The sequence below is a fragment of the Neopelma chrysocephalum genome, unplaced genomic scaffold (assembly GCF_003984885.1).
Source record: "Neopelma chrysocephalum unplaced genomic scaffold, ASM398488v2 Primary Assembly neopelma1_71, whole genome shotgun sequence".
Classification (NCBI taxonomy): domain Eukaryota; kingdom Metazoa; phylum Chordata; class Aves; order Passeriformes; family Pipridae; genus Neopelma; species Neopelma chrysocephalum.
The window spans coordinates 9214162-9241817 of NW_020897731.1; the positions used below are offsets into that span (position 1 = coordinate 9214162).

The window sequence follows — 27656 nt, forward strand, 5'->3', positions numbered from 1 at the left end:
TGAAACTGGTAATGACAGTCTCGGATCGGATTTACAGAAAAACAGAGATAATAAGGTGCCGCAAGAGTGACATGATAGGAGTTACTGGTCTGTGATGCTCTAGACTGTGCCAGAGGCAGCAGAGCTGTTTTGTAATATTAGCCTCTGTTTTGTAACATTATCCTCTCCGCCCGAGAGATTTCCTGCTGCAAATGGGAGACTTGGTCTTCAGAGAAGCATCTGACCTGACCCTTTCTGTATGAGAGTGGGATCAACAGCAAAGAAAATGACAGGAGATGGCAACACTCCCATCACACACAAGCAGAAGCACTTTGACACCCTTTCACTGGAAATGGATGAATGTCTCTGCAGTGTTAAGGACTGTGCAATGTTTTCTTATGTCTCAGAAAAAAAATCCACAAGCTATTTTGGCTTTTCTCCAGATGCAATTGAAGTGACAATTGCCAGTGTTTTGCCTGATATCTTCATACTTATGTGAAGACTGATAGTTGGGCTTTTAAGGACAGTCAATACAGCCAAGAAAATCCACACCAGTCCTGGTGGGAGAAAAAAAATAAAGCAAACAAAACCAGAAAAAGAATTTCAAAAATGTGTATGTTTCCCTCAGAAAGGTAGAAATAAAAGCCTATTGATCCTTTTGTGCATGCCCAGAGGGTCAAATGCCTAACAGGGCACATCCAAGCAGAGGTCAGTAAGCATGCACTTAGGTTTTCTTTATTAAAATAATTGCATATGCATCCATTTCAACCTGACAACTTCACAATTTCACTGGTCCAACAACAAGCCTGTGAAAATGGACAAGCCTGGTTCCTGTGGAAGCTAAGATTAGCAGAAGTAGGTTTCCTTATTTGAAAATTTGACATGAAAACCAAGGCCAGACTGAGAACACTCTTGACTGGCACTCAACTTCCTCTGAAAACTAGAACTTGGCCATAAAAAATGTGCTGGTTTCAGCTGGGGTAGAGTTAGCTTTCTTCACAGTACTGGTATGGGGCTGTGTTTTGGATTTGTGCTGAACACAGGGTTGATAATATAAAGATGTTTATGTTATTGCTGAGCAGGGCTTACACAGAGGCAAGGCCTTTTCTACTTTCCATACGGCCATGCTGGCAATGAGCCTGGGAGTGCATGGGAGGTTGGGAGGAGACACAGCCAGGACAGGTGACCCAAACTGACCAGAGGGATATTCCAGACCATATAACATCATGCTTAGTATATAAAGCTGGGGGGAAGAAGAAGGAAGGAGAGGTTTGGAGTGATGGCATTTGTCTTCCCAAGTCACCGTTAAGCGTGATGGGGCCCTGCTCTCCTGGAGATGGTTGAACATCTGCCTGCCCATGGGAAGCAGTGAATTAATTCCTTGTTTTTTCGTTGCCTGTGTGAATGGCTTTTGCTTTCCTTATTAAACTGTCTTTATCTCAACCCATGAGTTTTCTGACTTTTACCCTCCCAATTCTCTCCCTGTCCTGCTGGTGGAGGAGTAAGCAAGCAGCTGCGTGGGGCCTGGGAGCTGCCTGGGGTCAAACCACTACAATGGGCTTCTTGCTATATACAGCCATGCCTCAAGGAAATTCCATAGTTGCTTAAGACAATAGTGTAAGATTTCCCAAATGGGATCAGGAACTCATTACCAGTACTAATAAAGTCATTTTAAGGAGAGGAGAAGCAGCAGCAGAGGAACACAGGAATAATTCCTCAACTTTACATGCTCCATGTAATCCTCCCTGGTGGGCTTGAACCAAATGATTTCCTGAGACCCCTTCTCACTTCAACCATTCTGTGATTCTGCAAAACCCTCCCATGCTACAAGTTCATTCTTCATCCTTTACCACCCACACTGTCACCAGCACTACCTGGCTGCCCACACCTCACCAAGAAACCTTCCTGAAGTGGACACCAATAGACCCAAGATTCACTTCCCTGAGTCTCAATATACGGGGCCTGGCAGAGTGCAGATCCAGCTAATCAAATGATACATATATAAAAGGAAAAAAAAATTCTGAATACTACAAGACTTGTAAAACTCTCATCATACCTGCTTTTTAGTTATGGTCACCGACTGCTCTGTGGAAATGCATAAGCCTACAGCGTTCTCACCGAAGTAAAATTCTCAGTGAGAAGTCTAACTTCCATAACTTTTATTTCCTGCAGTCTCTGATGCAGCTCCTGAATCATTATGTCACTGCTTAAACAGCAACATGGGGAAAAAACAACTCGGTTTTTTGCAAAGGTTTTGGAGTACTTTCAGAATTTTTTGTCCTCCCGGAAAAACTACCATTCCAGGAGAAAAATCCCATTGTTTCTTCTAGCAGGTCATGTGGAAGCAGAATGTTCCTCTGACCAAACCAATCCTCCAGATAACCATTACTGCACCTCCTTGCAAGCAATCTCATGGTGAGAAACTTTTCCACCCAATTTCTCTATTTTCATGCAAATGCAGCTCCTGTAGGAGAGATCTGCAGTCCCTCAGACCATTTGATGGACTGCCCCTCCAAATCTCTAGATATAATATCACTGAGCCTTCAAGGAGCAGTTCTGGCAGCAAACAAAAGAGAGGTGTAAGAAGTTCTCTCTGTCCATTTGGCACCTCTAACCCTGCAATGTGCTTAGAAGGGATGAGCCTCCTGAACTTTATGTGATGAGCTGGATGGCTGCGAGCAGTTCAGGCAACTCAAAGCTGTCATAAATCAAGAAGTCAACAACACTTGCCTGAGGCTGCCACCGCAGCTCCTCACAGAAAATACTCTGTTCTTCTGATTATCGTCTTAGTGATTAGAAGTACCAATTATGGACCAGCACCCCATTGTTTTACTCACAGTAAAGCACAAAAGCACAGATGTGTGTGAGGAAATGAAAGTATTATTCCAGTGCATCACACAGCTCAAGCTTCATGACAACACCAAAATCTCAATAGGTTTTGGGTTTGTGCTTTCATAAACAAAACCCAGTGATTACTGCATATGGTAAAAAGCAAACTCCAATCATGGCCCTTCAGACTCATCACCACCGCAAAGTGCTAATTAATTTCTCAATCATTACGAAGCAAGACTGTTGCTTCATTGTGTCAGAATGGAAAATTCAGCCAAAGCAACCAGCTATGCATTGCAAAGGGGATGATTTCCACCGAGACCTGAACCCAGCCTCCATGGCTGAGTGTGCAAGCACACACAGTCAGAGCTCCGTGCCTGCCAATGCTGCAGCCCATCACTTGCAAACACAGGCATTAGGATCCTGTACGCACCTGCACAAAGCTACTGAAATAAAAATCAGACACTGGAGAAAAAGAGGTCTATAAAGCTGGCAGGGGGCATTCCTCCAGAAAGGCTGCAAATTTCCAAAGCATCTGAGTATTAACTACTGTAGTACAACAAGAGCTACAAGTGGATAAGTTTTCACAGACACACATACACTCTTCTTTCTATGTTTAATCTGTTCATGGGGAAAAAAACAGTTTGACATGATTCAATACCCAAATTTTCTCCCTGCAACAAATATACTCCATGCAATTTCCTCCTCCTGACCTACACAGGCACAATAGGTTAGTGGCACCAAGGAGAAAAGAATTCCTAAATGAAGCCTTGTGATGATTTTATCCTTCTGTAATGGCATGGGCCAGAGTTAATGTTAAGTGGGATGGGGCAGCAGTGGAAGAGCATGCCAGGTTAAGATGGATTGTTTAGCAGCAATTAGCAATGATGCATAGTACAAAAATAGCAACAATAAAAAAAAAAAGGTTACACTAGAAAAAACCCGTTAATGGAAATAAATTTAACAATTTCTAGTCAATCATTTGTCTAAGAAAGGCAAACTTCCTGTTGCTGTTGTTAAGTAAATGGACAAGAAAAAATCCAGACGAATTGTATCAGAAATATTTACTTCCCACTAGCAATGAGTTTGGGAGTGTTTTTCTAACAAAAGACAGAGCTACTGTCCCACATTTTTGTGACCCTCTCTGCAGTTCCAGGGAGAAAATATTTAGTTCAACATTATGGTAAGCTAGAATACGGCTCTATTTATGTGACAAGTTGACAACATACAATTTCATGCTTGTTGAACTGATCTGTGTTATATATTCACTGCGAATATTATGAAGCCTCACCATTATAAATATGAAACAGTATACACTTATTCAAAATAACTCCAGCAGTAGCAATTTATAGCTCGGTTGTTTGTGTGCTTATGAAGTCCAAATGCCACCTTAAGAAGCTGCATCTCACTAAAACAGATGTGGAATGTGACTGTGACCAAAGTGGATTTAAGATGACCTCTGTGAAAGGAGGCTATTACATTTTTGTTTGTATGGCAGCTGACATCAGTTTGTATTTAGCTATGTAGCCACTGGGAACACAGTGTAACACAGTGTCCTCAAGGGCTGGTTTTAACACAGGCCAAGACATCCGCCTAATGACCTAATTAGCTTACTACTGTTCTGGTGAGTGCTAGTCTTCCCTCTTAGAAAAAGGACAGGTGCTCTACAGAACAGCAGCACAGTACCTCAAGCCAAGGCTGCTCCAGGTGAAATGTTTCCTTAATGGGACTGTGAAGGGGATCAGTTGCATTTTCTTGATTGTACGCCTGGGGAATGGTCTTGGTGGCCTCATACATCAAACAACAAGTTCTCCAAGCAATTTTTTTTTGCTCATTTGGGACTTCTTTCCTGCCTGAAGGTTTCAACCAACATGCCAGGTTCTTGCATTAAAACAGAAATGTGTTTAGACAGTTTGTAGTTTGTCCAAGTGGGAAAAAAAGGAAGCAGCAGCACACCTTGCTAACACTAGATACAGAGCATTTGCATAAACTCTTCTCAATTACATAGCAGCTGGTTCAAGTAAAATAAATTCCACTTACTGCTTGAGCCTTTTTAAATGTCAGCATAGCTAATCATAGATTATAGTTTACATATATCATCCCACACAGACAAGATGTTATTGTGCTGGTCTTCTATTTAGCAGATGTAGAGACCTAAGTCAGGCCAGAGACACTGGAAAAGGTAATGCATACAAACACACAGGAAACGTGACACTGCTCCATCAGGAATATAATGCTTTTACCAAGCGTCTGCTATTTTCTTTCCCTGGAACTGACGGTCTCTCTCCTAGTCTCACAAGTGATTTTTATGATACATTGTTACCTTTTACTGTTCTTATAAAGTTTCCTATCCCAAATCTGCATCTTTAGCCTTTTATGTTTATTGTTGTATTAAACCCACAACGTTGTCTGTTTCCCTACTAAATCTATCCCATAACCACATACTGTACATTCATTTCTCTAGGACCTCAGTAGCTCTTATCTGTTTGCTTTTATGATCTCTTATGAACTGTTAGGAATAGCAATTTGCAGCACTGTTTGTGAAGTCATCTCAGCCTGAACTCAGCCTTCCCCTTTTTTGCCATACAGCAATACTTTCTGCAATGAAATCCCATTTGCCATAGAAGCATTTCATTACAGGATGCATTTTAGAAGGACACAAGTTTCCAAGTACACTACGTGTGCCTATCATGTAAAACACTCAATGCGTATGAATCCAAATTTCAAAAAAACTACTTATTAGAGCAGGAAACTACATGTTGATGTGAGATGGCCCTGTGTTGCTCCCAGATTCACCAATATGCTCTACGTTACTGCTCAGAGCTATTTCGTTTGTGCCCTCTAAGTTCTCAGACAGGCTGCTATGTCGTGCATACAATCTCAGTCCTTTCAAGTGCTTTGACGAGCTTTATTCTGCCATTATGCCATCTAGAACATTAAACACAATGTTTAAGTTCTATGTTAAATCATGATCAGTTCCTATTAAGCGTTTCAAGCTCCTCATTTTTATCAACAGTTACTTTATTAAATCCTTAATAATATAGATGGAATAGTTAGTTAATTTGTGTGTTGAGCCATGGATGTTAATTTGTAAACATAATAACATACTGCAATCATTTGCATAATAGCATTTTAATCTTTTTAGTAAAAGCTGTAATTCCCTACAAAGTACGCTGCAGTAGAAACTAAGTGACTATTGGTAATAATAAAAAAGGCCTTAAAATTCTGATCCTATTATAGTGTTGGAACATACCCAAACTGCTACCATAATCTCTGAAATGTTACTGTTCTCTGATTTAGGTGTCTGTGTCAAGAATAAAAATGAAGTATAACTGGTAGCAGTAGACTATTTCCTAAATGTAATTTAGTATTCACTAAGCACCAGCACTTTGCAAATAGCTCTGAGGCTTTCCTTCAAAGTTCAGAGCTCTAGTTATGCATATTGTGTGAGGTACACCATGCAGCTCACCTCCAGCCTTTGTTGTGCTGAATAGATGGCTATGATAAATCATGCTGATTTGGCACTGAAGGGCATCAGCCATCAAGGATTTGACTACCATGTCTTTTTTTCCCTGAGATTATATCTCCTTGAACTGCCTGCCCTGGGCTACTAGTTTTGGAGAAAATTAAAAAGTGGAAAAAATGCTAGGGAAGGCCGCTACAGAAAGTCTCTATAGGCTCAGTTCTCTGGAAACCCATTAACACCAGTCACAAGACTGGCAAAGAAAACATTGGTGGTTGTTTAAAAGTCAGGCCAAGTCATTTTACGCAAGATCTGGTCATTCATTAATCAATCTGGCTGCAAACCTTGAATGAATAACCTGCAATGGTGAAAGAGGCTGGCAGCACCACAGAACATGAGGGAGCTTATAATCTGAACCAATGCCCTGGTGATGTTTAAGGCTCCCCTCAACACTCATCATATTCCTGATACAAACCCTTCCAAATAAATAAGAAATCATTTATCTCCATGAATTTTCCTGCTGCCAAGAGCAAGACAGTCTGCATTTCATTGTGCATTTCTTTTTCTCCTCACATTCTCATTGCTTGTAATACAAGCACTTTTTGGCAGTCTACATAGTTGTCTTTTTAGGCTTTCCAAATACATGGCACACAGAATGGTCTTGAAAAGTAACCTGCGCTACACCCATACAGAACAATTAAAAGCAAACTAATCAAATACAGTGAGCATCTCTCTGGAACACAGAATTATGTAAACAAATTATGTAAATAAATGAAATATGCAGAAGGGCAAGTAATATGGGTTTTCTGAAGTCTTTTTAAAGGCTAAAAAATGGGTTTTGCCAAGTATAAGATTTATTATTTTACACAGGTTCATTATACTTTAACAGGTAGTTAATGGGCTGCATTTTCTCTTAACATCAGTTGAGTTATTTGCAAACCATGCCAACAAAGAGATACACCCACCGCAGATATCTTCTCTCTCCATAATGCTAGGCATGGGTCATAAATAATTTTAAATGTGGCTAATCTTACATGATATGGTATAGTATATATGAAGAAGCCTCAAGGGAGAACAAAAATTTTCGTGAACAAAAAGCTTTCTCACTCGTGACACGTTAAGTTGTACATTTGTTCACAATTTCACATAGCATTGGCTTTGAGAAGGAAAAACTAACCATTTTGATTTTCTAAAAGTAGCCAAATCAAATTTTGCAAATACAATTTTTTTAAGTCTAGTTCTTCACAAAAGCAAATCATAAAAGTGAATGGTGCAGTGAACCATCTAAATAACTGGTCTTGGGTGACTTGTTAACTATTTACCTGCATAAACTTGTGTCAATAGACAGTACCCTGAGGGGCAAGAACTCCTTCATTTTATCTTTCCAATAGTCAGAGCAACAGGCAAAGAATATTAGGTAAAAAAAATAAGTGATCAAGCTGTGAATAGAAAGAAATCAACTAATTCATAATGTGCACAAGTTCAAACATTGATAAGAGCCTCTGCGCTGGGGCAGACAGTCCAGGTTTGATTCGGGACTAATATCAGTTACATTGGCGCGTGAGCAGAATAATGCAGTGATGAATTAGGTGTGTCTGCAAAATACTGTTGTGTTTTAATGCTGGAGTGAAGGCCAGTATCTCATCACACCTAAGCAGATGAGAGCAGGGATTTATACTCAACACTTACAAACTATCTAGACTAATTGGACCTTTATCTCACTTGGCTTCTGGTTGCTACCATAACTATTAATAATTTCTAGTCTGTGAGCCACTGGGAGTGTCTAAGCTTGTGGGTGCTTGGCTCAAGCGAGCTTTCAGGAACATGATTTGCAGTAAGACCAAAAATTCACTTTCTGAAATACAAGTCTTTCTTAAAAAAAGTGCACCAGAGACACTCAGGAACTTTGTACCATCCCTCACCTAGACAATGCCATATGTACTGCATTAATACCTCAAACAAGACTGTGTTTCAATAAGGTTAGGTTTGGCAATTAACACTGTACAGCTTGTGCAAGTAATTCTGCTCTTGTACTTCCCAGCATTTGTTTGTCATTCTGGTTCTTTCCCCTCCACCCCAAACAGACTGTATTTCTATTTTTGTATGACAACACATCATCTGGAAGCTTAAGTTAGATAAAACATACTACTCCCACGATGATAAGAGAGAAAAAAAGAAGCAAAAAAAGGTAAAAAAAGAAGTTATTTTCTTTTAAAAAAAGCCAATGAGGATCAATATGGAAAAATCTAGAGATTACCAAATGGAAAACTGCACAAAACTTCCATTCTCTCAGCTAAAACAAATAGTTCCTCACAGACATGTGAGATAGTCTCTGGAGGAAGAAGACATCTTCTTCTGATCTTGAGCACCCCCAGTCGTCACATTACAGAGCGGCAGAGGCAAGAAATAGTGTAAGGTATCCAGCTGCATGATGGAGAATGGGGACAGGGTTAATGTACGGGAGGAGAAAATAACTGTTTCATTCCCATCTTCCGAGGCCAGGCAACCAAGAAATGTAAATGCAATACACTATAATGCTGAAAATAGTCTAATTTTGCACTGCAGTATTGTAAAATACCATTAGGGCACAATTTGTGCCTACAGGTAAGTATGGGCCAAGTTGTGAGGTCAGAGACAGCGATGCAGCCTGCAGCAGAAGTCGATTGGTGTGAAGAAATCCAGGCATTCGCAAAGAAAACAACAGAATTCGTGTGTTAGGAAAGAAGCAGCATATTTCATTTCTGAACTATTATTTCTGACCTACTACTTGCTGACTAGGTGCCTTCCCCCAGCTGCATTCCCCATTTCTCTACATATCCCCTCCTGTTTCTTCACACTGGGGCACCTCAGCCTCAACATACCCAAATGTGCCCATGCAAGGTTACCCCTAGTGACCAGTACCTCATGTCACTGACTCCCGAGGTTAACTACAACCCTATCTGGTTGTCTTGTTGTTTGCAACGTGCTTTGATTTTCAGAACAGGAATTATTTCATATAGGAAGTGACAATTCCTATACAAGGCATGTAGGGGAATGGTCACTACCTGTCTGAGACAACTTTGTACTCTGCAGCTGTGGCCATCAGAGCAGCCAGGCAATAACATATGGGACAAGCAACAAGTCTGTGCTCATGTTCCACTGGTTTTATTGGAATGATTTGTGTGCTTAGAATTGGTAAATACTTACTTGTATTACTTATCTGGAACTTACACTTTGAAAGTCTGCATCTTCAACTGTTTTTTCCTAAAGGAAAATGCCTTTGCATTTGGCTTTTGATAAATGTGGAAAAATATGTCTCTTCCATTATAAAAAAAGCAAAACCAGTCTGCACCACACTAGCTGCAAGTGTGGTCCCTGCCCCCTGCCTCCCTGCCACCGACCATCCAAACCTAGTCACCAGCAGGCCGTACCCTGCCTGGGGCAGTACAACTGCAATTCAAGAACAACATGGGGTTTGGAAACTTTGTAAAACAAGGTGCAGAACACTATACGACTAAAGAAAAAAGAGGGCCTAAGCACAAGGCTTTGCATGGCCTATTTTGATTTGAATAAAATTAATTTCAAGTTACTTGGATGTAAATCACAGAAACTGAATAGAGAAGGCCAATTTCTGCTATCAGTTACACTGGTATAAATCCAGTGCAACTTCCTCTGCATCAGGGAGATCACTGTGGATTTAGAGCTGTATACAAAAAAAAAAAGGATTTTATTCAGGACACCACCCTAAGTAAGCATCTTATGATGTTGTTTTAGTTAATTTTTTCCAGCCTTTAAACTCCACCATGATAATTCAGGGCTTCCCTGAGCCAGTGGACCAGCTGTACTTCCTGGAGCTGTGGTACCTGCCATGTGAGAGGCAGCACCCGTAGCTTGCTTTTGCACAAGGTCTTCCTGCCAGATAATCAATTTATTGTCCAATTTCCTGGTCAGTGGACAATCTATAGCCTCTCCTATTACCAAAGAGGGAAGGAGGTTGGGGTTTAAGAGGGGCACAGCTGCCTGAAACCATGAGGCGGAGAATTACGAAGGCTTTACACAAAAAAAGAAAGAAGACTGGAGACAGAGATAAAGGGACAGTAACCCTCCTCTCATACACCCTGATCCCCAAGGCAGAATTGGAAAGAAAAGATTTACATCTCTCTAGCACTCTTCGACTTTTAGTTTTAGACTGCTCTCCACCAGGAGATCTATGACTTCTCTGCCAAATCCACCCTTTTTCTCCCTTATACATCAACGAGGACCTCTCAATTTGTGTGCAAAAGAACCTTGCACAGTAAGGTTCTGAGTGGTAAAAACCTTTACTAGAAATGTTCCAGCTACTCATCAATTAGCTGCTGTGCTGCACTCTGCTTCTTGCCGAGGAATTCAAGTAGAAGATAACAAACAACTTTCGACTTTTGCTTTGTATCTGACAACTGTGCAACTCCACACCGTGACACCACATGGCAGTGTACTCTAGGCACTGTTTAGCCGTTTTCTTTCCAAAATCCAAAGTTCCATTTAAATCCTTTCAAGGCTTCACCCCCCACATCCCTTCAGATCGCAGGCCTAGTTCCAATCATGCAGATCAAAGGAACCAATCATAACCCTTAACACGTCACCACATTTATTGTCTCTTAATGGGGGAAAAATTGTAAAACTGTTGTCCACCAGGGTAACAAAAAAAAAATCAGAAAAAAAGCAAGCAAGGACTTTGCAATGTGTACTTGCATCACCTTGCCTTACCTCAAATATATTGGCGGGTTCATTGCTGTACTGATTGGAGATAATCTCTGACTGGTCGCTATACCACTTGAGTCCCCCCAGAAAGCTGTCCGCATCCAGGTCATTCACATCGAGTTCAGAGAGGTCAAGTTCTGGGAGATCTGGGCAAAGAGGCTGGTCTTCACCAACCAGAGCAGCACACTGCAGGATACAGCAACACAGAAATAGTTTCATTAATTACCAGGAATCTATTAACTTTAATATCATGTGATAAGAATTAAACCTCAATTTAGCTATGGCACAGGGTCACTAGGATTGACTTTTTTTTCTGGAAAAAAACCACTTAAGTATTTGATCATCGCTAGTACTATACAGGTATGCAAAGGGGATGAGGAAACAGAGGGGCATAAACTGCCTTCTCTGTCACATCTCTGTCCAGAGACAACGACTTTCCTTCTCCCTACACTATTTGATAACAATTGTATTCAAAGCTTTAAATCCAACAGCACAGGCCAAAGCACGTCCTTATTCTCCTGCTTCAGAGCAAACCAGTGCAGGTACAAGTTACAGATGAATACCTCTGGGCAAGGTCTGTCACGCATTTCCTGATGCATTCAGGTTAAAGAGGCACAGCCTGTTACAGCCTTCAGCCCTGGGGGCTAGCTCAAGCTGGAGATAGTCACACTTTCACTTCTACAGAACTCTACCACAATCCTTGCGGTCAGTCATGATGGTGGCTACCATATGGGCATAAAAACGTACGGGTTAGTGATGCTGCTGTTCCCGGTGCATAGAGCACAGCCACCCAGTTACATATCAGGATCATAGCAATCAAAGTGCAGCTTGAAATATCCTGATATTCTCCTTTGGGTGACAGGCACAGTCAGTTCACACAGCCTTTCACCTGCTTGGTGCAAACACATCTACTGTCCTAGACAGTTGCCTAAATGTCCCCAGAGAGAGGATGTAGTGAGAGAATCAAATGGGTTTTCCTCTTATGGCATCCTCTGATTCAGTAATCCTAAAGTGGAGGGTCTGTGAAATATTTTGATTGAGGCAGTAAACAAAGTCCCACGAATCCTCTTCAGCAGTGCAAAATGTTTTGTCTGCACAACTTAGGAAGAGAGTGGGGATAAATACAAACAAACCTGGAATCAGTATCCTTTCATATGCTAGTATGAAGCTAGATAGGGTATTGACTGACCTACTAAGGAAGAAAAAATTAATAACTTTAGCACAGCAGTCGAAATGTCAGAGTATCCACCAAAACCATTTCCTAATTATAGAAAACACGTAGTAACAGTTTGGCAAATAGCTGAGTTCCATATGTCAATGCTGCTCAATTAAGCAATTCCTACTGCACTGTACCATGTATCCTTGTAACTCACCTCTGAACACCTACATCGATGCGTGTATACTGCAAAGCACACGTAATGCTGCAAAGGCACCAGGCGCTGAATGGTTAAAAGCCATCTAAAGTCAACTGAGCCTAAGGACATCCACCCTGAGTATTTCTAGCAATGTGTTAAGGATGGCCAAGAGCAGGACCTTCTCGACTCCGGTCAGTTGACTGGATGGTTTGAATGATTTCCCAACTTCTATTTGGATTGAAGTCAATGCAGAAAGCGTCACTTTCTGAAGGCAGATGTCTGTAGGGCACTAACACAGTGTCCATAGATGTGAATTGCCCAATACCAGTTATGTCACTCTCACAAGGACCGCCTTTCACAAGAATGCAAGCGAGAGCTGCTGAAGGTGCATTTCATTGAGGTTTTTGTCCCTGGGAAGCTCGGAGCGTCTGCAGTGCGCGGGCTGGATGCAGCAGCGCAGCCATGAGCAAAGATTTTGTCTGTTGGCACAAAGACTTGGTGCAGCTGGTGCGAGCTATAATTTACCAGACAACTTCTACGTCTACCAGGACACTACGAGATAATCACAGAATAGGCCAAGGGGCAAGGAAGCTGAGAGGCTGCAAAACGAAGCTCTGAAATAGCAGTTGTTTTTCTTCCTGTTATTTAAGGAGCTGCAGAACTTTAAGAAGTCAAAATCCCACTTAAGTACTCTTAACTGCACACAATTTTTTTACCATTATTTTGGGCATAAGGAAAAAAAAAAAGAAAAGAATTAGAAGGTTTCCTTTTTTTTCATGCGAGACACAACCTTCTGGCAGCAATCTTATAATACAGAGATGACCTTTTTTGATGCTTGGCCGAAATCTCTGATCTCATTAAAGGATAATCTAGTTTTTGACTGAAAAGGTAGATTCTCAGCATCATTCTCAGGTTTGTGTTGTGGAGGTCAGTAGCTTATAACTGATGCCACAGACTTCTAAAGTATCCTGCTGATCTCTTACTGCTTTCATTTATAAAAATAGCTTCACTCTGTGAACCACCTACTTAAACATGTTTACTTTTGGTAATCTGCATTTTTAAGTTCCTACAGTGGGCTTTTGAAGCAATATAAACAATGGTATTAACAAAAAAAATCCCTGCTCATCACAGCTTTAATTTACCTGTAGTGACTGCAATGTCACCTAAGAAATGTAACTGCTGAAATGAAGTATATATGCCTTGCCAATGTTGACATGATAATAAAATCAATGTTTCTCAATATGACATTATGCTTCTAATCTGAGACACATTAGTAGCAAGTGTTCTTGTTATTAATTTATATTTGGCCTTTGGATGATGCCAGATTTAACACTCCAAGTCCTAAAACTGTCCTCATCTGACACGCTGATATTTACTGTTTGCCTATACATCTGTAACAGGTGCACCTGCATTGCTAACACACATTTTACTGTCTTCCCACAGTTATTTGATATGATAGTTATTCCATAACTATAGCCTTAATTTTACAGTAACATTTAGGACGATAAAGCAGTCACTAAACACAAAAGGCTAATTACTGTGCGTTATTTCACTCCAACAGACCTTTTTTCTCTTAGTTCGGGCGCAAACAATAAATTAGCTCAACTGCACTGATGGTAATGAATCATTATAATTAAGTATAATTCTTCATTAACCTTTTGGATGTTTTTGTGCCTTTGAACATAAATTTAAAAAAAAAAAGAAGACTGGACTTGTGCCATATTAATTATATTAATAAAAATATAATCTGCATTTTATTTTTAACAAGTTTTTCAAAGTGCCAAGGGGATGAACTCAGGAAAGAAAGAGAGACTTGACAAAATGTGTGTCGTGGATTCTCTCTATCAATCTTTGCAACCTTACTGTACATCACCTTCATTAAGCTGTGAAGCACTGGGGACGCTGATCAGCTACAGTGATGCAGGCCTTTATTAAGCAACACGCCGTCCTGTCATTATGAGAGCAAGAATATAATACATTTTACATTGACAGCAAACATTAATGATTCAAAAAATGAAAGCTGCCTCCAGTACCTGTGCCTGCATTATTTTAGCTCAGTAAAGGTGATCCCCTGAGCCAAAGCAGCACGCAGACACTAGTATGGCTACAGGAAGTGCAATGCAGGAGCACACTGGCAAAATCCTACCCACAGTTAATCCATCCACCATACAATTAATATTAAGATCAACCCCTTTTTTTCCTTTTTTTTTTTTCCTCTGCACTATGAAAAAGTCATTGACATAAATTATCTATTCTGTTACTAGCTTGAAATTACTGCTGGAACTCTAGTGATTAAAATAAATCTTCAGTATTTCCACATAAGCTGGTTCCTCAATCAGCTCCTAGCAGCATTAGGAATAATACATGATGGAAAAATGAAGCTACGGCAGCTGAGACCCATGCTACAAGCCAGACAACAACCCACAGGATACTCCAGCTACTCAGAAACAATTAGGACTTTGGAGCCAGAAAGTCATCCACTTACAGACTTGACTCATAATAGCTATAGGACATATGAATTATCCATATCTATTCCACTTTACCAAGAAATCAAAACAAGATAAGACCAATTACAATATGCAAACAGAAATCAGCAGATACAATGGCAAGCTGCAAATATTTAAAACATGACAAAATGACTTGAGAATCCACACACATGCTCTGCCAGATAGGAAAAATATACTGGAGAACATGGGAACATTTTTACTTTAGATGGGTAGCTCTCTACAGCATGAACATCTTAGTTAAAAAGCATCGCCTGTAACCTGTTTTTCCCTTTCCCATTGCCCGAGGGGACCATTTTAAGCACTTATTCCAAGCCCGAAGCCAGAGGATTAGTTCCTTTGAGCAGGTCTGTATTTGGGATTCCTCTCCATGGGGTCCAAAGAAAGTTTGCCTCGCTTCACAAGTTGCCTGAACTTTCAGGTAATGCTCCATTTTGCCGAATGCAAACATGCAGAAATCCTCAAACCTCACATTATACTCCAGAGATTACCACGGGGCTGCTTGCCTTTTTTTTTTATTTTTTTCCTTTATGAATTGTAGCCAGCAGAAGCTGTGGATTTGATGTATTGCCGTCTATTTTTACACAAGCAGCAGCAGCAGCAGCGGCGGCAGCAGCACCAGCAGTTCACACAGTCCTGCATAAACTCTATTCTCATGGTTCATCCTGTTGTCTCTGCTGTACAGTGGGATTTAACCATTTGTTGGACTATTCGGATTGACTGTGAACCCTGCTCTACGGGGCATTAGCTACAGCGTCAGTATTCCAATACCACAAGAAGCAGGGAAACGTCTCCTTCCAGAAATCTCTTTTAAAAAGCATCTAAAGCCAAACAACAGGGTATTCATTCCTGTGTGCATGTTTGTATTCTGCCGCTGATAAACAAGGAAAAAACCTTTGACAGAGCACAGTGAAAGAAGCAATTAAAATTTAAAGCCAATGGTTAATTTTAACTACTTTTTTTTTTTTAAAGAAATGTTACTCTTATTCTAAATAAACATGGCATTTTTCCAACCAGGCCACTAAACGCCACTGGAAATGCCACTTCAGACACCGATTCATATCAATATCTTAGAGCATAAATATTGCATATGACGGGAAAGCGAGCCAGAGGCACATGAAAATAGTTTCCAACTGCAGGAGATAGTATACTGATGACAGGAGCTCAGCTTTGATTTGCTCAAGGCATCGCAGAGTAACCTTAAAATAGCAAACTTACTGGAGTTAAGATAAGATATGGACTTGTTTGCAAAGTATGCTGCCTCGGCCGTCCTGCCAGTTCCCTGACCAGCCCACCATCCCCGCCACCGCCTGCACCCCACGCGCCACCCACGCCGTGCACCCCTCACCTCGAGATCACTCCATACAGAGTCCTGGTTGCACATGTCCCACGCCATCCAGCTGCGGAGCAACGGCAGGAAAGCTGGCAAACTACAGTCCAGAGGCAGGCAGGCAGGCAGCAGACACTCATGCAGGCAATGAGACCCTCTCTGAGTGTGAATCGAAGGCACCTGTCTTACTACTGTTCCCCGTCACATGACAAAGCTATTAAAAAGTAGGCTGGGCTGTCACTCATCCAGCCTTCTGGTGCCGCTGCTCCAGCCCGTGACGTCAGCCAGGGGCAGACCCAGCCTGAAGTGAAGTAAATCTTTGCAAAACCCGCTCAGACCTCGGCGGCCGCAGCACCACGCTGCGATTCAAAGCAGATTTCCACGCCACACCCCTGAAACACTGCTCCTGCCGTAGCACAGTTCCTATCCCTCCCCATCTTCTTTAATTTCTTGGCTTGCTTTCTTTGTCTTCCCCCCACACCCCGGCACACAATAAGCTGAGCTGTGCTTATTATAAAGAAAAAGTGAAGTGACTCCCAGCCGAGCTACAGCCTGCATGCGAGTAGCCCAAGCCCAACCTTTCCCATGCCCGCACTGGCTCCTCGGCGCTGTTCCTTTGGAGAGCCTATCCCACAATTCAGCAAAAGTTACACCACCTTCCAACATTTTTTTGCACTCGGGGATTTTGCACCTTGCCAAATATTTTGGTTAGGTTAATGGTTTCTTAGGGATAATTGCAACTCAAGTTAGTTTTTCCACATCAAATGCATCAGCAACACCCCTCACCCCCACCCCAGCATTTCTGTGGAATGGAGTAAGCATCTATAAAAAACATTCCTACAGTTATCTCACCTGCTACAAGAGGGGAGCCTGATCCTGTCCCCAGCTAGATTACAGTATTTTGAGCTGCGTTTTAATCACTTCTCTGTCTCGGTATATTCCCCAAGAAACCGTAGCTGTTACAAGCAACTGCCTCCGTCCTGGTCCTGCCCAGGACCACCCTGACCCACACCCTCCTCTCCCTATAAGCTGCCTTGGAACATTTCTGTACAAACACCACACCCTGACCCTTCTGACCTGGACTCAGCGTTGGTGCATTGAAAATAAATAAATAAAAAAATCTCTTGTCGTTTGAAAATCCAGACACACAGTTAAAAGACACATCTTCTCATCAAAGTCTTTGCCAGACAATAGGGGCTGCTGCAGGTGCAACTGGTTTATGATGCCCCTTTGCACTGCATACATAACAAACTCCATGTACCAAACTGAACTGCAAAACATTGCCCCCAACAGGGAAAGAAAACCCACAAATAAAGGTCATGTTTAACTATCCCCACCTGCCTGCTTATTGTCTTAAGCTCCAGTGTTTTTAATTACCTGGGTGCAAAAAGTCTCGTGAAATGTAAGCACTGGCTCTGTCGTGCTGGGCTACCAGTCAAAGTTACAAAACTATAACTGATCATTCTCCATGTCATGAAATATTCATTTTCATTGTTATTTGCAAACTCGAGTATTCTAAAGGCTAAACGAATTCAATTATTATACAAGAGTATGGCAATTTTGCTGAGAGAAAAAAATAAATACGAAGTACAATTCTTGAAATAGCCTTTTTCTCACAGACATTGGAAACTTCAGAAATGGTAGGAGGTCTCAGATATATTCTTTGCTTATTTTTGTTCCCTTGTAATTCATTATTGCTAGTCCTGATAAAATGTATATTTTTCCCAGCTTGTGCTTAAGTTGCAAATCACATCACACTGTCATATTTTCACCAAGCACAGATGACAAAAATGGCATTGTTCTTACTTTACTTAATTAAAAAAAAAAACCACAGCAAAATACCAAATGACTACGGAAAGCCTTTCCTACAAATAATTAAATTAACGGTATTGCTTTGCTCTCATGACGAAAAAAACCTAATTTCCTTCCCAATTATATGCTGATTTAATGATAAAACTGCAGTAAATTATTAAGATCTGTGGCAAAGGTGAGTACCTCTACCCCCCGAACAGTCAACTGTGAAATAATGCTGGGCACCTGCCTGCCTGGAGTGGAGTTGGTTCTTATTAATTATTATCTGTGGATCCATGGTTGGTGGAATATTCTCCTTCAATACCTACTTATAATTGTGTTCATTGACTGTGCCAAATCCATCATCTTTTTTTTTTTGAAGTTTCATTCACACCTTTTATAGAAATGTATTTACACTGGAACATTTCATATTGCTGTTTTGGATATTTTGACCTGCTCATGTTGTTTCTATTTTCTACATTTCCACTTCAATGCTTTCCCTTCAAATTAGCAAGTTAACTGATAAATAAAAACTGTGACCTTAGCGGTGCTCTCACCATACAAGCTTTAGAGATTGAAGAACTTTTTAGTGCACTGTGGACGGTGCGACCAATAGGTAATAATTAGAGAGTCCCCCAGAGCTTTTCTATGGCCACATTATAGCTTGAACTTTTCTGGCAGTTCCAGCGTTACCTGGAAGGGATGCCAAGCACGATTCCAACTACAAAAGACTGTGAGATTTCAACAAGGGTTCCCCATTGCTTAGGAAGAATTTTTTTTTTTTAACTGAAGTGTCTAACGCCAGCCATAGTATAAATTTACCCACTAGGATCTTTTTTTCACATGTTTTAATGTGGGTTTTGAGCATTGTGCTTGTGAGAGGAGAAAAGCAAGGAAGGTAGCTGCAGTGCTGGTGTAGTTTGGAAATGGTGCAGCCTCTGCATATGTAAATGAAATCTGTGAAACCCGGCCAGCACCTAAGCTGCTTCCTCAAAGGAAACCTTGTCTTCTAAACATTCCCTAGTAGCTTTAGCAATGCTTGTCTCTCTGTTTTGACAACACTAAAGAATTGCACAATCATCTTTTGTGGGGCAATATCTAAGCACACACATAGGATATTTGGTTCCATAACAAACACATACAAAGAAAACCCTCCTTCAGCTGGTAAAGTCTGCGGGTCTGTTCGATCCAATCTGCCCTGTTGAAAAGTCCATCATCAGACAACTTCCTCAATCCCTGTATTTCCTCTGGTTTTAGGTTACTCTGTACTGAGTCTCAGCAATTCCCAAATTTTGCGTTTTCTTCTTTAAGGGTCATAATTCAAGAAAGTTCTGCTAAGCCTTCTAACAGCAGTTGGGCACAAATTCGCAAATCCTGATGCATTTCCAACAGGACTGGAAGGTATGCCTGCCTGCAACAACAGGCGATGGAAATTAAAGACTGAAGCCTTCAAGCCCTCTGTCCTTGACTTTTCCCTGGATTCAGAATTGATTTTATCTCTTTCTTCTCTTCTTTCACTCACATTTTCTAACTATGGTCATGTTTTTATTCCCTGTAATTTAGGTTTCTTGAAGAAGCTACTGATTTTGGAGCCCTCATGATTTCAAAATCCAAAACTTAGTCCCTTCATTATGGCACCAAGGAAGAAAGAATTTCTTTCCTTGCTACTTTTCCAGTGGAAAAAGGACAACCAAACTTGTTTATAAAAATAGTGCCGGAGTTTCAGCCAGATGAGGTTTGCAAACCAGTTCTCACATCAGTTCAACCCTTTCTGCTCAACCTTCCAAGAGTGAATGGCCTTACAGCAAAAGATCAGACAATGTTCTGTATGAAAGAGGAATCTGCACTCCAAAGGTGTGTTAGCGTGAATGGTGTTCTATATAAAGTATATGTACCCTATTAATTTTTTATTAGAAATCTTCCTTCTATGCATCTTAACTCTTATTTTTTGCACAGTACTGTATTTGTTTTCCAGTTCATTCTCTCTGTTCCACTTCTATCCTATTTGTTTGCTCTTTTCTTTTTTCCCCTTCTCATCTTCTTTTCCTTATTTATCAAGTTCATCCTACCCAGAATATACCTTCAATATCATAAGCCAGTGAGTCAAACTCCTTGAACTTCTGGGTTCATTGGTGCAATAATTCTATAGTGGAATAAAGCAGTGTGCCCTCTGCAGTTTTGCTAGGACAGTTATGACCTGAGATTTTTTTTAACAAAGAAAACCCACTATGGTGCTCTGTACCAGCTCTCTGGAAAGCTCAAGAGATCAGGGCCAAATTAATTCCTGGCCCAGCTCTGGGTCACAGGCTGCTGTCTGAGGAGCTGTATATTTGAGAGTCCAAAGTAACTTTCTCCAAATGGTGACACGTTACTGACATCACTGACACCAGGCTGAATTTTGCCACATCTGCTTCCACAGACTGAGGGCTCAAATAAAGAGCACTGAATGCCAAGGTAAATCACTTGCTCATTCACACGCAACTGGACCTGACTGTGACTATTTACTATATTGCAGATTACCAGATTATTGGTGTTAACCAGGCTTGCAGACACGCAACTCTTTGTAACTGGCTGATTGTAATAAAACCTTCTAGGAGTGCCTAAGTGAAGCAAGAGGAGCACAGGTACCCACTACAAGAAATCTTCTTATAATTTTTCTTATACCTCTCTGAACATTACACTTCACAAGCATATTTCACTTACTCATTACTAAAAACAAGAAAAGCAAACCACTCCAGCTGATTACATAAAAAATACATTTGCCACTTGTTTCCCCCCAACATTTGGAGCCTATGTTCTCCAGGACCCACATTTGCTATGATTTACAGGAAAATCCAGCTTGTCAGGCCTGCTAAAAGCAGCATGAACACTCGGGTGTTACTGTTTCATAGAAAGACTAATCTGTAAAAAAGCATATTTAAATGTATGGCCCCTATATGTTTGAGAAACAGAGTCGTGTAAACACATCAGTTTCCTGGGGAGGCTTTTATGCTGTTTGAGCACAGACACCCAGGCAAGACAAAGAGATAGATTCCAGTTTTGCACCTTCTTGCAGGTTGGCAGAGCAGGCAGGACCACATCAAAATCACAGACCGTTGCAGATCTTCATCATCTCTCCTTTACTCACCTCACTGCTGATATTTCCTTGGAACAAAAGAAATCATAAAGTTCTTTTTATCCCTCTATCCTTCCACACATTCAAGTCACTGGAAGAGATCAAAACCTGCTCACATCTGATGTTATCAGACCCAGGGAACTGTTTTCTGGCATTCCTGTTCAGGGGCTGGGAGCATCTGCTCTGCACTCAGAAGTTGTGCCCTTCCTCTCCCACTCCCAGCCTTGCTGGGATGCTCACACCCTTTCTGGGCACAGGCAGTTGTCTTCTCCAGCTTTAGCCACAAAGGGCAGAACCCAGAGAAGCTTCAGGGATACACCTCGTATGTGTAACTCTATGCAGAGCTCTGGGTCCCCAGCCAGATCGTTCTCATTACCCCTATTACCATCCACCTTGCATTATCTTTCCCAGGCACCCAGAGTATTACCCTGGAGCCCTTGTTCCCTGACTCGATCATCATTAATGCCAATCTAGTTATTACCAACTTTTTCTGAGAGGGATCTGAAGAGCATGAAGAGGATGATCCCATAAACAATCACCATGGACTTGATATCTTAGGGTACCGAAAAGATTCCCTGATGCAATCGTAAGCAATCTGGTGGGAGCCAAGCCCGTTCCAAAGTTACCATCCTTCACTGAGGCAGCCACCAAGCTGTCACACTGTGTTTGGGGCTTGCTTTGCCACCTGGCCATTCAGTCACCCAGCCTGGAGGGAAGTTGTGGTGCGCAGGCTGCCACAGCAGCACAGGAGAGCACACTCCCTGCCAGATCCACACCAAGGCTCGCAGTAGCTAGTGGAAGAAAAAACTCTCCTATTTCCATAACAAAGCCTACCTCCTCTCTAAAATGGCTTGTAAGGCGATTGCAGTGGAGCGCATGCAAGGCTGCAGCGCAGCACTGGAGAGAACAGTAACCTTTAAATACTCTAAAATCAAATCTTGTTTTACACAAAACCGCTATGGTAAAGTCGACATGAATGAAGCACCTTTGAGTGAAGGAACAGAAGGAAAGGCAGTGGACAGTTTTAGTGCCTCCTAGCAATTTTTTTTAATAAACTACAGATGACAGACAGCCTTACCAACACATCTCTCATCTTCAAATATGACTTTCTTCAGAGGGAGCTCAGTGGAACTGAGTCAGCCTTTTTTCTTGGGCCTAGCTCTTGGCATTTTTCATACTAAAACAAAATATAATATGGAAATAATTCTGAACTGTAGGCATCTGACAGGATTTCAGTACCACCGGTCAGATTTTCTCTGCAACAATTTTAGGCAAACAAAAAATGAAGATATCACACAAAAGATCTGGAGTTGTTGGTGTGTTTTGATTTTTTTAAAAATATGCTTATGCATCAAGTCACTCTTTATAGAGTTATGCCTGGCTGTGGAGAAGGGCGAGCTTCCGTGGAAACTCTTGTGAGTGGGCAACAGAGCTTCACTTGCGCAGCAGCCAGCACTCACTACTTGGCTTCTGAATGTTCCAGACTGCAGCAGAGGTCCCCTTCCCCAGCCACCCACAGCTGCTGCACCCTGTTTTCATGAGTCAGCCAAGGGCAAGCCAAGAGGAGACAGGGTCACCTCATCACAACAGTGAGCGCAAAGCAACAGTTTCATGCAGACAAGGCTTCTGAAGGATCAGCTTTGGCTGACCTCTTAACTAGTAGTTTCTGCCAGACAAAATTGAGACCTGAAGTTATTTTTAGCCAGAACACTTCATGAATTGCAGTTAACTTGCAATATGCAAACTAGTGACTAGTGCTAGAGGAATCCCTATGGGTTTGTGGTTCCACTCTCTGCTCAAAAGTCCAATTATTCATTTTTCTTAGAGCTGCAATATTAATCTAAACAAGTTGCACAAATGGCAAGAGATGTCATCCTCCCTTCATCCCCAAATCAGATAACCAAAATAAAGGAAGATAAGCATTTAGCCCAAGGCTTATTAGCTATACAAAGTGCAGCTATAAAACTTTGGAGGCTGACCCTCCTCCAGCGACGCTTTTGACAAGAAATTTGTCAGTGCTTCCACCTCTGACTCAAGTCCAAACAAGCCTGTGCAGAGATGGAATGGCAGAACTGCTAGACATAGAAAGGTCTGGGTGAGTTACTATTGTATTTTAATTTTATTCTATCCAAATCACTTGCCTGTTTATCTGTATGAGAAAATACAGTAAAACAAAAGAGGGGTTAAAGTAGCTGGAAGGGGTGACTGCTCTAAATACTTTGGAAGGGAATGAAAATCTTTAAATGGATTTAGGCAGGCTTTGAATCAGACCTTATCGCAGAAGGTAGGACCAAGGCAGTTCAAAGAAGAAACTCCTCTGCACACTTTCACCCTTTTTTTTTTTTTTAAATTTTTGTTCTACTCAGGCTTCTCCAGCTTTCCCCTGTGAATGGAACAGGGATAAAGCACAAAGATTGTGTCAACTACCACCTTTTTTGACATCTTTGTTCCCAAGAAATTTAGTATTTGCTGAACTGGTTAGTTATTATTTGGGACACTGGTCAGTTATTATTTTGTAAGTGGTTACCAGTGAAGATTCATGGCTCCTCCCCAAAAGTCTATACTTTCATTATTTCATGTCTATCAACAAATAAGGCAAGTTTGTTACTTCTATGTTTGTCCTTAATGGACCTCTACCATTGTAAAATTCCCTGACAATCTGACACAATTAAACATTATTTGTTGTTTCCGCTCTTTTGAGCAGAAGAGCAAGCCAGGGCAATGCATTTAAACAAAAGCATGTAGGATTCACACTGAAATAGAGACTTCACCAGAGTGCACCTTTCCCTTTTGCCCAGTGCAGGCTCCTCCTTCCTCTCTGAGGAACAAAGAACGAAGTAAAAACAAGAAACTGTCTGAATGGAGGATTATTTTAATTTATGTTGCAAGTTGCTATGCAAAAAAAAGCTCTGAAAAAAACCAGCGAACGAACACCAAAGAGCACTTCATCATAATATTATTACCAATTTATTAAACCAAGATTGCATAGACTTGAGAAATGAGTGTGACACATCCCTGGGGGGTTTTCTGGAGGTAGACCTCCACCTGTTTCATTCTCACATGCACTCCTGTTTACAGAGACATGGAAAAATGTTTGCACTTCAGTTCAATGCAACACAATTTTATGTTGTTTGCAGTTTTCTTTAAGGCAGGGTAGGACCACGCAAAGAGAGCTGGAGATGTACATTTTGGGGAGACAGGGCTACCATCTTCCAGGGAGACTGGTGGAAACACATGGCGCTTGTTAATTTATATCTTGGACAATGCTATAAATCGAAACATTGCTGACAATTCCTGCCCAGTAAACATGCTCAATTTCATCTCCCGTAAAAAGGCAAGCAGGCACTAAATAGCAACACATTTTGATTTTCATTTAGCCACTTTAATGATAGGTGATGTTAGTGGAAAAAGATCATTTATCTTCAGATTTATTTTATATGAGATAAAAAGCCTTGCCAATTTTTTAAAATTCATTTACACAAGTGAATAAATCTTCCCAAACAATAAGTGGGAAAGTCATATTTCTTTAAGTTTGCTAAAATCTGAAAATGCTGATCTTGGAGTGAAATAGACAGCACTGGCATTTTAATTAAGATCATAAAGACTCCTCTTCTAAATAAGAAGCACAGCTATACTTCAGAAAATAAATATCTCCAATTTGGAGGAAAGCCTTTTTTAATGTATTTTTTCAAAAATCTCTGATAAATCAGGAGAGATACATGCAATCTTTAAATCTCCTTCATTCTTAGAGCACTTCCAACGTGATGGCTACCTAAAAATAGACCGAACCTAACCTTTCAAATGTCTATACTGCTGCATACCAGGAACGCAAGCTTTCAGTGCCTCTCATGGCTTTCAAGAGCCTTGTGCTGTGCCTGTCTTCTCCTCTAGCACATTATCTCATGTTGCATATTACACCCAAGCATGAGACAAGATGCAAGCTACAATGTGCAGTGTGTTGCAATATGCGATTTGTGTCCCTTCGGAGCACACAAGCAGCAAGATCGTCAAAACCAGCCTTCCCTATTGGCTGTTTGATTTTTGCCACAACAAGGACACCAACACTGAACCTAGTAAGTGGGGACGTGAAAATGAAGCTCTGCCCCAGCAGCTCTGCTCAGAAAGCACAAGCTGTCTGGTTTGCAGCACACCACTCTTAAAAATATGAAGGGGCACAATAAGGTCTTTTGTCTTATTGTTTTCTACAGTGCTTGCAGACACACTTCTACCCATCTAAAGAAGAGACTTTCCAACAGTGCACTGAACTCTTGATGACTGATGTAGAATTACAAGACAGCAGAATACATAGTAGCTATTTCTTTGCATTACACTTTCTAAATTGTGATTCTGCTTGGCCTTAACAGTATAGATCAGATTCATCCCAAGCACAATCCCGGCAACTTCAGGTCAGCGGTACCTGAAAAATCAATAGCATTTAAGTTATAACATGGGGGATTTTGGCCCAGGCTGTACAAATGCTTACTTTTATTGTAGATATTCTTCACTTGGTATTATGCTTCATTGAATGTATTTTGATGTTCCGTAATGCTAAGTACTCTCCTTAGCAGGTTCTGAAGCCCCACTAGGAGCTGGAATAGGCAAAATCTGTACTAAACCAGGTTGTGGGGCTGCCCTGGAGGCTCTGAGTGAGTTTGACTTTTGCTTACATGAAATAGAAAATCACCCTTGTACCAGTTGTTAGCTAGCTACTCCTAGCAGGAACGAGCTCATAAGGACTTGCTTTTCTTTGTTTACTGTCATGCTCTACTCTGACAGAGTCAGAAGTTTGTCAAGGCATTTTACTCTGTCAAAAAATAAACAAAATAACTCATACTGATCAAATAATGGAACAAAGCAGCATCAGACTAAACGAATTCCTCCAAAGAATTTTGGATGGAAAATGTCTTACTGCTGACAGGGAGGCAAGAATAGCAAACAAAGGTATAGGAATAAAAACTACTCAATAAAATATAGATTTCATTAGCACCACCTATTCAACTTAATTTTCTTGGCATCCATATCCCTAATGCAGGTTTGTGATAGATCGTACAATCACTTTTTAATTAAGCCCTACTGTGCTTTGTATTAAGAACAAGGCAGTAGACATTATGGCACAATATATCTACCAAAATATTTAATGCTTATCCTTTTCATTTTGGTATTTAAAAGTTGTTCTCTTAGGAGGTGGTATCAGTATTTAACAACATTCTTGACAGTAAGTATAAAACCAAAAAGCTTCATACTTAATCTAGCCATGTCAAAACTGAAACCCCTTAAAATAATTGCTTTCTGAATATATGGTATTTCCATTGCATTATTTTATTATTACTCAGCTTGCAACATCTTAAGATGCAAAACTTGTTCTTTTCCTACATACTGATGAGATAGGAAGTGGCACGAGGATAGAAAACTGACATTTGACCAATACAGTTGAATGGTACATGAAACAGATGTTATCATGTCACAAAAGATATATTTAATGAGAAGCTGTAGAAGACTGGAAGCTTCCTGGGTTGGCAGTATTTTCTTTGGGGTTTAGGTCTCATTCGGCATATTGCAGCTCTGCAGCCTGTGATGGGGCAGATCCTCTAAAAGAACAGTGCTCTTCTTCCAGTGGAGTACTGGCACTTTTCAGAGGGCAACATTCACTTTAATTACTAAAATGTACCCACCTTCTTCCAAGAAAGAAAAGGCTGTTGTTGCAAAAATAAAATGGTTTCAGTTTTTAATGCCAGAAATGAATCAGTAAACATAGTTACATTATGGTATACTATTTCTTATTCTGTACCCATAGTAACCAAATTAATTTCAAGGCGCTGCTGGCATTAATTCAATCTGAAGCTCACACTTTGGATTCCACATAGGTGCCTTCATCCTATTCTTCTTCTCAACTAATAAAATGTTAATATATGGCAATATATTTATTTCTGGTTCAGTTCAAGTTGAGGTGTGCAGTACTTTGCAGAAACCTAATTAATATCAATCATATACTACAACACTGTGTGGTTTAGTATACAAAAAAAAATGGTGCTAGCACATGAGCATGAAACAGATGACCCAGGACTTCATTTCTAGCTCTAACTTCTCTGTTTCTAGGATAGGGAAGGCCAGTTTCTCCTTACCTTTCAATCTCCATTAAAAAAAAATCCCTAACATACAGCAAAGAACTACAATAAATATATCACATATTATAAGAAAAAAAAAAACACAAGAGTAAGGAGGTCTTGGAGGATGAGATACCAATAAAACCAGGACACTCCCCCTGTACCACCATGAGTTTGGTGTGCACTGGCAATAAGCTGCTCCCACAGTGACCCAGCAGTGCTGTCTTCAGCAACACCCACTGATACAGGTTTTTCCACTGGGACCTACCAGCCTTCAGCCAAAAAAACCCATCCAGTTGATAGAAAAAAAGCATCTCCACATCCCAGGAACTGCACTTGAACTGCCCAGGAGACATAAGCAGTTCAATAGCTGTGGTGTTGACTAGACCTACTCTAGACCACAGCAAAATGAAATCCAGTTCTTTTGTCAGAACTTAATTTGGGCAACCTGAGACCTCAGGCACATT

General features: G+C 40.9%; 1 protein-coding gene and 1 long non-coding RNA gene across 5 annotated transcripts in view; one reads left to right on the plus strand and one right to left on the minus strand.

The window, feature by feature from the left end:
- The window catches only part of PPARGC1A (PPARG coactivator 1 alpha), a 373942-nt gene that overhangs the window by 54268 nt on the left and 292018 nt on the right, over window positions 1–27656 (minus strand). For 2 of the 3 annotated variants that reach the window (XM_027686341.1, XM_027686343.1), the window contains exon 2: window positions 10997–11176. In XM_027686341.1, the coding sequence (XP_027542142.1) occupies window positions 10997–11176 (180 nt within the window). Of the gene's footprint in view, window positions 1–10996; window positions 11177–16197; window positions 16393–27656 lie in introns of those variants that run through there. The other variant, XM_027686342.1, reaches the window with a different exon arrangement.
- LOC113969126 overlaps window positions 24881–27656 on the plus strand; it is a 28961-nt gene continuing 26185 nt past the window's right edge. For both annotated transcript variants that reach the window (XR_003534762.1, XR_003534761.1), the window contains exons 1-2: window positions 24881–25158; window positions 25294–25393. This is a non-coding gene — a long non-coding RNA (uncharacterized LOC113969126). The remainder of the gene's footprint in view (window positions 25159–25293; window positions 25394–27656) is intronic.